Source organism: Diplotaxodon limnothrissa, linkage group LG2 (assembly GCF_057381915.1).
Source record: "Diplotaxodon limnothrissa isolate DT_005_m linkage group LG2, D_limnothrissa_male_GT1.1, whole genome shotgun sequence".
Lineage (NCBI taxonomy): Eukaryota > Metazoa > Chordata > Actinopteri > Cichliformes > Cichlidae > Diplotaxodon > Diplotaxodon limnothrissa.
Window position 1 is genome coordinate 3,913,090 of NC_140597.1, and position 12,463 is coordinate 3,925,552.

Here is a 12,463-nt window from a genome sequence, read left to right on the forward strand (position 1 = left end):
TTGGGTTGTCCCCACAACCAGCCCACTGGAGCTACCAACAAGCCCCAGTTGCCATTGTTGAAGTGGTACCTGGTCAAAACAAAGCCACAAAGGGGCACAAGAAGTGAAAGCTGTGTGGGAAGTGCACACCCTTCAAGTATGAGGCATGCAAAGTGGCTTGGTGCGTTATTGTGGACAGGAACTGTCACAGGGCCTATCACACCTCCACCACTGCTACTGAAAAATAATATTTGACTGTTCCTTTCTGTCTAAAATTTACCGTGACACTTAGAAGTTTGACTGCACTATTGTAAATGATCTTTTTAATGCTTTTTATTGTCATGTTGCTAAATTGTGCAAAATATGAATGTATTTATTTTTGTTTTTGCTCCACCAGGGCTACTGAACACTTACATTTCACTGTGCCTTTCTGTATATAGGTTCCTGTGACACTTAGAAGTGTGATTGCACTGTTGAGAATAGCTTATTTTGATGTTGTTTTGTTGTCATGTTGTCAAATATATGCATTTTATTGATTTTCATTTTTTGCTAGAGTTTATAAAAATGATTGTATCTCAAAACTGATTTTTTGTAAAGACTCAAAATACATTTTATGTGGTTTGAAAGGACTTTGTGCAGCTTTTTTCATTTAAAATTTTGAGCTATGGCACTTTGATATTTTTGTATCAAGATGCACGGCAATGACCATGTGGCAAAAGAGGGGTTTTGCCACATAGTTTTCATTTTTAAATTGCACGCACTGGGACGTCAGTGGTATGGAAGGAGAGACTGAGGTGCAGGTGCAGACTGAGACCAGGAGAGAAGGCTTCAAGAGGACCAGTGAGAAGCAGTGACCATTTCACAAATCTCTCTGAATCTCTGCTGCTGTGCTGGGGAGGCCCTGCGGCTCCGGCTGTCTTTTTTGTTCCCTCCTTCAAACCTCACCGTCACTGCCCTCTTCCTGCTGCTCCTCGCAAAAATCTTGGGCTCATTGTTGTCACTGCCACCTTAACTTCAGCTACTTTCCTTACTCCTCTTCCTCCCCCTCTGCTGCAGGGGGGTGTATTGAACAGATGATGGTCCATCTGGAGGTTTCTTCCTCTTAAAACGTTTTTCTTTGCTACTGTTACCAAGTGCCTGCTTATAGGGGTTGTTTGATTGTTGCTTTTTTCTTTACTATTGTAGGATTTTTCCTTACAATATAAAACACCTAAAAATGGCTGTCTTGTGTGGCACTATATAAAGAAAATTTAATTTAACTGAAAATTAAATGTATTTTTGGTAAATGGTAAATGGTAAATGGCCTGTATTTGTATAGCGCTTTACTAGTCCCTAAGGACCCCAAAGCGCTTTACATATCCAGTCATCCACCCATTCACGCACACATTCACACACTGGTGATGGCAAGCTACATTGTAGCCACAGCCACCCTGGGGCGCACTGACAGAGGCGAGGCTGCCGGACACTGGCGCCACCGGGCCCTCTGACCACTTATTGTGGTTACTTATTGTTATTCTTAGTAACCTTCTAAATAAATAAATGATTGTAAAAAAAATGTATTGCTTTCAATTTCACTCTCCCAGTGAGTGGTTCCTCATTGTTTGGCTAGGTGCACTGAAATGAGGAAAATCTGACTGGTAACTGAAATGTTTGGGTTTGTAAAGCACTTTTAAAGCACAATTCTAATTGATTCTGACAAAATGATCTTTTTTAACTTGGGGCAGCTTTCAACATACTGGATGACAAGCACTTCTGTCATTTCCAGACAGTTCAGCTAAAATGATCAGTTACGGGAGCCTTTGGTTGATGTTGTAGTTTCTCACCATGCATCTGACAAACGCCATGAGGATAGCCGTTATTACTTCTGAAAGTCAGCATTAAAATTAACTTTGCCGTCTTTATTGAGTTGTATAATTAGAAAAGTAGCTTTGAAAGTAAGGCTCCCCAGTAAATGCAATGCTATTTTTACAGTGAGCTAACAAGCTACAGATACTCAACAATAATGAAAAATATTATTTATTTTATTTGAATACAATAAAGCAGAAAATTAAACATTTGTAACTTAAGTTGACTGCTTCCAGCATATTGTATTTTTTAAAAACCCATCACCAATTTTTCACATTACATAACCAACAGTCACAAAAACATTTATGTGGCAGAGAGCTGTTTCAAACATTGAGACCTGGCCATTATGTTTTTTATTATATTGTGAATGCTTTGCCATGGATAACACTTCCACTGAGATACCTCTGACAGGGGGCATAATTATCTTTTCACACTGCTCCTATGGTGTTAAAAATCATATGAGTTCCTGTTCTGTCAGTATACCAGCTGAATCCCAGATAATACAGAACAGAGTGGTAATTGATAGTAGGAGAACCAGGGCTCTGGGCAAAATACGATAAAGCTGCCCTGGTTTTTTTTTTTGTTTTTTTTTTCTCTTTGCTTAATGCTTTAATTTAATTATTTTTTTCTTATTTTCTTTTCTTTTAAAATTTGTTTTAATGGTCAGTCACTAGAGAACAAGTGCTGCGAAAAGGCTTGGGACTGTACGTGTTAATTTGAAAGGGTTTACTCCAGTTCTTTAGCTCTCCTCCCTGAAGAGGAGACGAGATGTGAAAATCTCATTAATATGCCTTGGAGTGGAGAAACCTCTTGCTGGATTAGACAAACATGGCTACTTGCGCTGAAGATTGACAACTTCAACAGCAGCACAAAGCCAGCTTCTGCATTATTAAGGTTGTTTGGTGGTCTTGTGCTGTATGTGATCTTGTCCTAGTCCCATTGTGACTTTCTTGACCACTACACGTTTAATAAGTTTTTGTATGGGACGAGATGTGCTCATTACTGAACCAAGCCTCACTCTGCCTCTCTACATGTCCCTGTTGGTGTTCTTCTCTATGGGGTCAGCTCCTTCTAGTTACAATTTAATGAGAAATAATAATCCTTTCAACTCTCACAAGACCATGTGGTTAGCAACAGCTTATCACTGTGGACAATGGTGACAGGTAGAAGAGGTGGAGAAGTGTAGCCACCTGTCAACACTGTCATTAAAATAATAATAATTATTATCATTATTATTATTATTATTATTATCAAAATGCTAATATTAGTAAAATAGTTGTTATTATTTAGAAATCCAACAAAATGCCTTTCATTACATAGATATCTTTTTTTTTTTTTTTTTTTTTTTTTGGCCTGTCCCGTTTGGCTCTTTTGCCATCAGAATTGTTGTCTAAAGGCAAAGAAAGATGCCCAACGGATTTACTTTACCAAACTGACCATCCCAGCCTTGCTGTAATGGTCCATTTGATTCACCTTTTATTGTTTATTTTATTTTCACTTACTGAATACGGGACAGACTTGACTGGGGGAAAGAAGGGGAGAAAGAAAGAGGGAAAGAGAAACAGCTGAGAAGAGGGACGGGGGAGAAGGGCAAAAGACAAAAACCAACAGAATGGGCAGAGAAAAAAAATGCATATATCAATCACCTGGATCACCTGCTGAGAAAGAAAAAAGAAAGCAAGCAGAAGAGAACAAGAGTAATAGAATAAACAACATCACAATGATATATGGGAATATGACAGTAAATACTAAATGTTAAACATTATTGTGCAGCACATAAGATCAACAGAACACAGTGTGCTTTGAGGTAGGAGCCAAAAAGGGTGTAGTTTGTGGGTGTGATCACCCGTGTGTACACCTGTGAGCATGGACGCGCTTGTTTTTTGTTTTTTAAAAGGTTCCTTCATGTAATAATCTGCTAGAGGGTGTGGGGGGGCCACAGCCCCGTCCTCCAGGGCATGAAGCAGGTGTGGATGAGATCAAAACTCCAGACATCCAGAGGCCCCCAGAACACAAGAGACCAAGGAAGACCAACAGAGGGGCAGCCGCGCCACTGTCCCAGAAAGAGCTGAGGAGAGTCCCAGATGAGGGCTCACTCAGCAGCCGCGGAGCAGAAGCCAGGGGGAGTTGCAGTGACGCGCCCGTGAGCTCCGCCGGCAGCCAGCTGCGCCTGAGTGACCGAGCCCCAGGCCGTGAGGCCGGGGGCACCCCACCTCCGAAGTGGCCCGAGCGAGCCCCAGGCTCCAGGCCCCGATAAGCGGCCGCCAAGGAGTGAGCCGGTGTGTACCTGGACGCCCATCCCCGGACACAAAGAACCACCAACGCACCGATGTCTGAGGGGGTCCGCCACTGGCAGGGGAAGTGGTGGTAGGGGGAGATAGGCCTCCAAACCTTGGAGGGCCTGAGATGGCGCCTGACACCCAACCTGACATATAGACACAGACATACAGGCACACACAGATACAAACATCCATTCCCACCCTCATGCTCTCATATGCACTTACTCCACACTCAACCAACGTGGAGACAGACATAAAGAGACGTTGTACACACGATCACACTCCCCAAGCGTACTCTACAAACCGGGTCTAGGTGCCCCCGCCCCTGGAGGGGGGAAACTGTACCCAGACCCAGGTGGTGTTTCCCTTTTCCCTGCGGTGGGGGGAGGCAGACCGCCCCGACTCCGCAGCAGCAGGAAGGCTCCACACTCCAGACCGCAGTCGGACGGCCAACTCCTCCTCCTAGTCCTAGCCCCCCTGCTCCAGCAGGTCGCAGAGAATGGGGGTGAGAGAAGACTCCGAACCTCCCTCCACCTGCTCATTGTAATGTTGATGCATGTGTGTTCTAAGGTGCATTTAAAACCCAGGAGGGCTTGGAGCTACCTGCCAGAGAGCAGCAGGTAAGCGCATGGTCCCTCCTGCTAGCCCTCAATGTCTACGTGTATTTAAAATTGAGAGGTGGGCAACGATGCCAGGGGTGGGGTGTACACCCTGATGGTACTTTGGACTCCGTGTATCGTGCCCACCCCCAAGATCCTATATGTATGTGTAATGAGAGTGTGAGTAATGTGAATGTCTAAGTTGTGGGATAAAATTGAGGCAGAGGCAGCCAGAAGGGGACATCAATGAACATCAGACTGCCTCTCACATTCATCACCACTGCTTCTATAAACGTAAATCACACTGGGATGTGTTTCATCCATTCCTGCTCTGAACCAGTACACATCCTCTGGACATGTATTCTTCTGCAGGTCAGAGAGGACCGAACACTGTAGAGTCACTGAGTCTCCTTGATATATCGGAGCTGATGGCAACTCTTGAATGACAACGGGGATGTCAGGTTCTGGTCCTGGAAAATAAAACAAAGTATGTACAATTCATTTAAAACCACTGCAAGAATTTTTATTTTTCACAGTCATGAATAAAGCTAAACTTATGCCACCAACTGTCCCTCAAACTTATGTATGATTCTTAACAAAAGTATTTTACCACCCATCATGAAAACAAGAAAACAGAAAAATGTATCAATCAGCCAAAAACTTGTTTAAAGGCAAAAGTTATATTGTTATTTATTAGACAAACAGCAAACTGAATTCATGTTGTTATACACTCATTTAAGCTGACTTCTGTTCAGGAATGCAAGTAAATAAGATTTGGTATCTTAATAAAATATAGTAAAGTACTTTACTATATTTTCAGCTTTTTTGTAAAACAGTACTTTTAAGAATTCAAGTATAATATTGATATTTTATTATAAACATGCTTCTGCATGCTGGTGCATTTTTCAACAGAGAAACATGAAAAATCATTTTTCTAATAACTAGTATTAACTAGTAAGTACTGTTAATTAAGGGCAGCTATGGCTTAAACCGTACAATGAGAGGTAGTTAATAAATGTGTAAATCAAAATAAATTCAAAGTTGAGCATCAATAAGGAGAATATTGTGTCATTTACCTTTGACTCTTAGGAAAGTAATATTCCACTTTGTCATTTTGAGTTCAATCACTTCTTCACAGTAATAGAAGGCAGTGTCATTGAGCTGTGTTTGAATTATATGGAGGACAAATGTTCCTGTTTCCTGCTTTGTTGTAATACGAGGAGTTTTGTTAACAGTGCCCTGATCAAAAGTGTAGGCCGCCCCTAAGACTTCAGGCAGATTTCCAGCAACAACTCGCATCCAAAAAAGTAATCCTGACAAGTTAGACCGGCGACTACACGTCAGAGTCACATCTTCTCCAAGATGAACATTTTTTGTTACAAAGCTTTGGTCATCCATGCATCCTGAAAAAATAAAGACAATCCTTTACATCCAAGTGTAAAAGGTAACAATTACTGAAACACAGAGAAAACTGAACACAGATGCATACTTACGTCCAGCTATGAGTAAAAGAGCTATGCACAATATGATCAACATTGTCTGGTTCAGACCTCAGTTAAAATTAGATTTCACTGCAAGATGATTAATCTTAATGTGGTTTTATCAAATGGGAGGGGACAATGAGATGGGAGGTAACCATTTTAAAACAATCTGATTGGTCTGTAATAATGTTGGCCGTAAAGTTAAATGTTAAGTTAAAATTATCTCATTGTCTCCAATGAACATACACGACACTAGCAGTCATCACAAGAGTCACAAATAAAATTCTAGAATAGATTTCCTGTCCAAAATTTTCAGCCATGTTATAAAGAGAAAAGCTCCAAGACATCAGCTTTTGCTTAGATGCTCTATTGGGCCAGAAAAAGGTTACCAGAAAATGGCAATTGTGCAAAACTGTATCTAAGATTTTACATTATAATTTATGATATACTTTTTGAGCATTGATAAATGACGTCTTTGAGAGTAAACACAACATGACCAACACACCAAAACACGAAGTATGGTTGACAAAACAGGTTCTGTGACAATCGTATGTCCAGAGTAAAAATAGCATTTTGTGATTGTGCTGCAATACTGTTTCAGTCAAATTCTCCAAACTGCAAAAAGCCTAGAGAAAATACTGTTAGTGATATATCAGTGTGATATATCAAAAGACAATGTTGTTCCACTTATTTTGCACTAAACCAAACACGTGAGGATTTATATGAAGTCAGACCTTTCTCTTTCTATATTATTGTCATGTTTTGCTGTGCAGCAGGCAGGATGTAGGACCCAAATGCAGGATTTGGAGACTGAATTATAAACTAAAAGCAGTAGCTTTATTGCTGGGGAAAAACTTGAAATGCAAGAAAGGTAAACTAGAAACGCAAACACAAAACTCAAACTAGGAAACTAGAAAACAAAACCTGAGGGAGCCTGAACATTACCATAAACACAGAGGAAAAACACACCATGGTGACGACACCACGGTGAGCAGGGGAACACTGAGGACTAAAATACACCGGCAGGATAATGAGAGGATGGGGAACAGCTGGGACTACTCAGACGAAACAAGACACGGGAAAAGCAAAACTCAAAACACTGAACACAGGACAGGATCTATCAAAATAAAACAGGAAACACACAACAGGCACAGAGGCACGGACCTGATGCTAAACAAAGGGAACGTGAAGCACAGGGACAGGAGTGACATGAGACATGACTGACTGGGGAACAAGAAAATAAACATAAAGACAAAACTTAACCTACACTAAACACGAGGGGCATGGGAACAAAACCCAAGAACTAGAAATCAATAAATACTAGAGAACTTAGGGAGCTAGAAATACAAAACAGAAACCCAAAAACACCAACGGTGATAAACAATGGTGAAGTCAAAAACTTATATAATGACACAAAAGGCTGGGTCACCGACACAGGACCGTGACAGTTATCATTTAGCAATAAACTGTTTGCATTATTATCCTTTGCTGTATCATACTCTTTGGGATTATCATCAATTAATGTTTACTTCCAGTGATGGATGGAGGAAATTTTTACTGCAGACAAAAACATTTTAAACAGCTTATTTTCTAACCAGACATCGCAGTGGCGGACAAGAAGAGAAAGAAGGCCATAGTGATAGATGTAGTTGTTCCAACCAATATCAGGAAGAAAGATGGTTGAGATATACCAAAAAGACTGAGAGAGGAGCCAGAGCAAATGTGGAGAGTGAAGGCAACGGTTGTCCCCATGAAGCACCCAAATTAGTGATCTCCAAAGCGGGAGAGTGGCTCCAACAGATCCCAGGAACGACATCCAAGATCTCTGTCCAGAGAAGTGAAGTCCTAGGTGCATCATATTGTAACTATACATTAAAATTCAGAAATTCCCAACAGCCAGACAACCCAGACTCTATATAGCTTGATGTCTTGTGCACCCCTAAATTTTATGTAGTGTTGTGTCAAAGTCCACAATAGGACATTGGAGGCCTAGCTGTTTGCATCCCATTGGCACCTTGTGTTTTTTTGCCTATATATATAGTTTTTTTTTTAATTTGCTGATTTATTTATTTTCAAAATCACTTTTTAACTTTTGTTTTCAGGGCTGGTAAGGTTTAGGAGATTAAAAAGATTTTGTTTTGGGTTAAAACATGGCCCTTCTTCCCAGAACTCCTCTTTGTTGACATATGATAAAAGATAAAAGTGAAGGATCAATCGCAATAATCACATAACGCTGTGTCAGGATACGTTAGATTACAGTCACAACTTAGCAGCTTTAATGCAACACACCATGCAGCTTTATTGTTTATTAGGTTATGGAACTATTTTTATTGAGCACCGAAGTGCAGAGCAAATATTTATTCAAAGTTTACAATGTCTCTGTCAAAGTGCACAGGTAAGCCTTGTTCACATCTAATAGCAATTTTTCTGGTGTAAGCGTTCCCACGGTACTCACAGTGGCCTGGCCTTCCCCCTTTTAGTTTACAGACAACAATGTCAAAAGGTTTTGTGCTTTTGGTCATCTCACCATATGGCTCTCCTGCACGGTCACAAATGGGTTTCACTAGACCCGTGGTAGCTCTGATAAAGGTGTTGGTCTCCTTACACTCATTGTCGGCAGTTTTAATGCGTCTACTAGCTATCACGCTGGTACACCTGTCAACACTCATCCGCTGAAAAATATGCTGATTTATAAACTTCTGGTAACGCTCAGTGATGTTAGCATTTACACAGAGTACAGTGGCAGAAAGCAGCAGCACAAACTGGGTCCTCATGGCTCCCTGTTGAAGAAAATGTGAAAAAAAATATTTTAGACAATTTGTCGCATCTGAGATGAGGACTGAGTAAAGGCAAACATTTACTCAATTTAGTTGTAAATTGACTGGATATTGTTCATATTGTTGTTGTTGTTATTTTATTAAAATGCACAGTGATCATATTAAACCATATCAACAAATAAACCTCTTGGAGATTTTAGCAATCATAGACTCTCTAGATATATACTCCCGAGGGAAAAGTACAATTTTAAATAAAGTCATATTTAACTTGTGTGTAATGGCAGAGCATTCTGAAAAAATGAAGAAACAAACCTTCCGAGTTTAAATCAGAAACTTTGTCAGGTCTCTCAGTTCTCCCGTTGTTAAGCTTGTGAAGCTTAAATGGAAAACAATAAAAAATATATATAAAAATGTTACAATATCAATACCACATTACAGAGAATAACTTACCCGTATCAAGACCACAGTGACAGTGATCGGTGTCAAGTCTGCTCAATCATTTATAGAACTCATTTTGAACTTTGATTTCTTGGCTCAGCAATACATGGGGAGGGAGTTCTAGATAAAATAATTCATTTGGGTAAAGGGACAAGAAGATAACAGTGTACTTTTTTCACTTTTTGGGGTGCTCTACAATTACACCAAGCCCCCTCAGGACTGGTACTTAAAATATAAGTTTCTCCTGATTTTAGTCACCAGATAAAAAGGCAGTAATGATCAACTTTTGTTATATATCAGACTATTGTTTTCAAAGAATAAAATCAAATGAAAATTAAAGTGCGAAGGTAAGAAGAATGAAGGGTGTGTAGTCAAGTACTATTAACGGTCCGTGTACTTTTCGGTATTTGAAGTTTCGTTTCAGAAAGTATAATTTAAAAAAGAAAATGAGACACTTATTTAATTCTCAACTTAAAAAGCTAAAATGAAAAACGTAAAACAATTGTTTTTTTCATTTTGTCCTTTCGCACATCAGAAACGAAAAACCCAAGAAAAAAGAACGAGAAAGGGCCCTTTATTTATTTTGTCTGAACCGGAAGTTTTAGTAGGTCAACAACCTGTACAAGTGATGCGCAAACTTATGGCAAACACTGTAGTGTGGACATCATGACGTTGGAAAAATACTCAGACGTGATCATGGAGATGGCAAAACAAGGCCTGTCATCGGAAATTATATCAGAGCGTCTGTCATATGAACACGGGGAAGTGAGAGGATTTTCTGCGAGAAATGTTAGAAAGTTTTGTGCTGAGCAAATCACTAGCTGTCGACTCTCGGACACACGGTTGGAGCTTGAGGTGACACAAGCTATAAATGAGGTAAGGTACTTTCTTCCTTCACCTTATGACTGTGTATGGTTGTCTTAACTGGGTTGTAAGGGGGTTAGTCTAGACTGTGTGCGCGCGCCCGCGCGTTTTAGCGTCTTGCGGGTGGTGGGTAACGTTAGTTATTTTAAAGATGTCTCTCACTGGTATTTGTACAGTTAATTAGCACAATACTTTAGCTTTACACATTTGCTTTCAGAATAAGCTACTTTACATTTGTTGTTCTAGTAGTAGCATGATCTTTTATTTTAAACAGGTGGGCCCAACATATGGCCGCAAAATGATGAAGGGCTATCTGTCCACAAAAGGGGTACATGCTGCAGAGGGACGAATTGGGTCAATTTTAAGAGAGGTGCATCAACCTTATCATGAAGCAAGACGCCAGGTAGCCTATGTTATTTAATCTTCCACTAGAACTGTATTCCAATGTTCTTTGTCATATTTGTGATATACATCATGTAATGGTAGGGCCTAATTCTGTTTAACAGATGTACGCCCTGCTTTAACAGTTACTTGACTCTTCCTCAAACGTATGATCAAATCTGCCTTTATCCAGTCAGCTGTCATTTATTTTTGTGATTTTTTTGTAAGGGAGCTCGGAATCTTAATCCCACACCGTACCATGCTGAATGCATGGGGCACAAGGTTCACCTGGACCAAAACGAGAAACTTGTAATGTTTGGAGTCACCCATGTTTTAGCTGTAGATGGATTCAGTAAAAAGATTGTGAGTCATTCCACAATGCCAATCAAAAACAACTTGAGCATCTATGAATATGTTTTCAGGTAATACAACCTCTCAAACCATTTATTTCATCTTAAGTGTTTTGATGGACATGTTAGTCATATTGGACATGAGCTGCACCCAAATTTACAATATTTGAATTTAAATTAGACATGCAACAGATGGGTCTGGTTATGTTCCTGAATATAATATATTAAGAACTTACCAAACATTTTGATCAACATTTTCTATTAATGTAAAAATAAATAAAATGGAATTGCACATGAATCATTTAACTACTTTATTGCAATTAATCAGTGTTCATTTATGAATGGAACAAGGTTCTTGGATTTCCACATATCTTTCAATTGTTCTGACATACATCTAAAGTCTGAGCATGACAGTGACATTGCAAAGAAACTTAAGAAATATATGTTGTCCTACTACAACTAAAATATTACCCAAAAAAAACATGAATGAATACATTCAAAATAATAACACCTTTGCTGGTCTTAAAGCAAAATAGTTAATAAATGTTCTTTATTTTTCCTGTACCAGACCTGCAGTGATCACCTATGGTATGTGGGACCAGGTGCGAGTAGACCATGGAAAGGAATTTTATTTAACACTGTTCATGCAAGAGATGCTGTCACATCATCGCTTCAATCAGGAGAGACTGCCTTATTTACAGACCTCATCCACAAGAGTAAGATTTAAGTACCATTAACATCAGCTGAAATTCTTATACTATTACGTGTACTACTACGTACATTTAAGACATGTTTCTTTTAACTCTTTTAGAACCACACAGTTGAAAGGATTTGGCCTGAAATCAACAACCGTGTCAACTACCCACTAAAAACTGCCCTACTCCAGCTGATGGACCAGGAGGAGATAGATATGGAGGATAACCTTGTGCGATACTGTGTGTCCAATCTAACCTGTCAGCTGTGTAACATTGGTCTTGCAAGTGTGGTAGAATCATGGAATGCTCATAGAATCCCAGGTAAAAAAAAAAAAAAAAAAAAAAGTCAGATTGCTTACAACCCTGATAATGAACATTTAAACACCTCCTCTATTTTTTACAGGAAAAGGCATACCAAATCACTTTGCAGAACATGGGTGTAAAAGAAGAATTTCTCCAGAGCTCTTGCCAAATGCACTTGAAGCAGCAGACCTTTACAGGCAGCACTTGGGATCTGCACTCAAAGAATATTCGACTTTTGGAGTTGATCCCTTCACAACCGAACAGGACAAACTTAGAACAGAGAGTCATTTTGCAGAAAAATATCCTGATATTTCACATTTGTTTTTTAGAGCCGTAAATGGTGACTTTATGCCATACAAAGAAGCTCTGCTCTGTCTCATAAACATAACTCAGAGAAATGTATGAACCACTGCATCTGTAAACTGTACAGAACAGACAAAAAAAAAAATCAACTGACTGTAAACATTTGTGT

At 39.6% G+C, this 12,463-nt stretch overlaps 1 protein-coding gene and 1 long non-coding RNA gene across 2 annotated transcripts; one reads left to right on the forward strand and one right to left on the reverse strand.

The window, feature by feature from the left end:
- Positions 1-8,953: 8,953 nt before the first annotated feature.
- LOC146638089 (uncharacterized) lies at positions 8,954-9,447 on the reverse strand. Its single transcript, XR_014906578.1, has 3 exons — positions 9,411-9,447; positions 9,273-9,336; positions 8,954-8,963 (listed from the first exon to the last, which is right to left on the reverse strand). It is a non-coding gene; the product is annotated as an uncharacterized LOC146638089 (long non-coding RNA).
- Positions 9,448-10,064: 617 nt separating this feature from the next.
- Positions 10,065-12,396, forward strand: LOC146638090 (uncharacterized). Its single transcript, XM_085365867.1, has 6 exons — positions 10,065-10,274; positions 10,537-10,665; positions 10,872-11,065; positions 11,562-11,709; positions 11,805-12,009; positions 12,092-12,396. The coding sequence occupies exons 1-6, from the start codon at positions 10,065-10,067 to the stop codon at positions 12,394-12,396; spliced, it is 1,191 nt and encodes a 396-aa protein (XP_085221993.1).
- Positions 12,397-12,463: the final 67 nt, after the last annotated feature.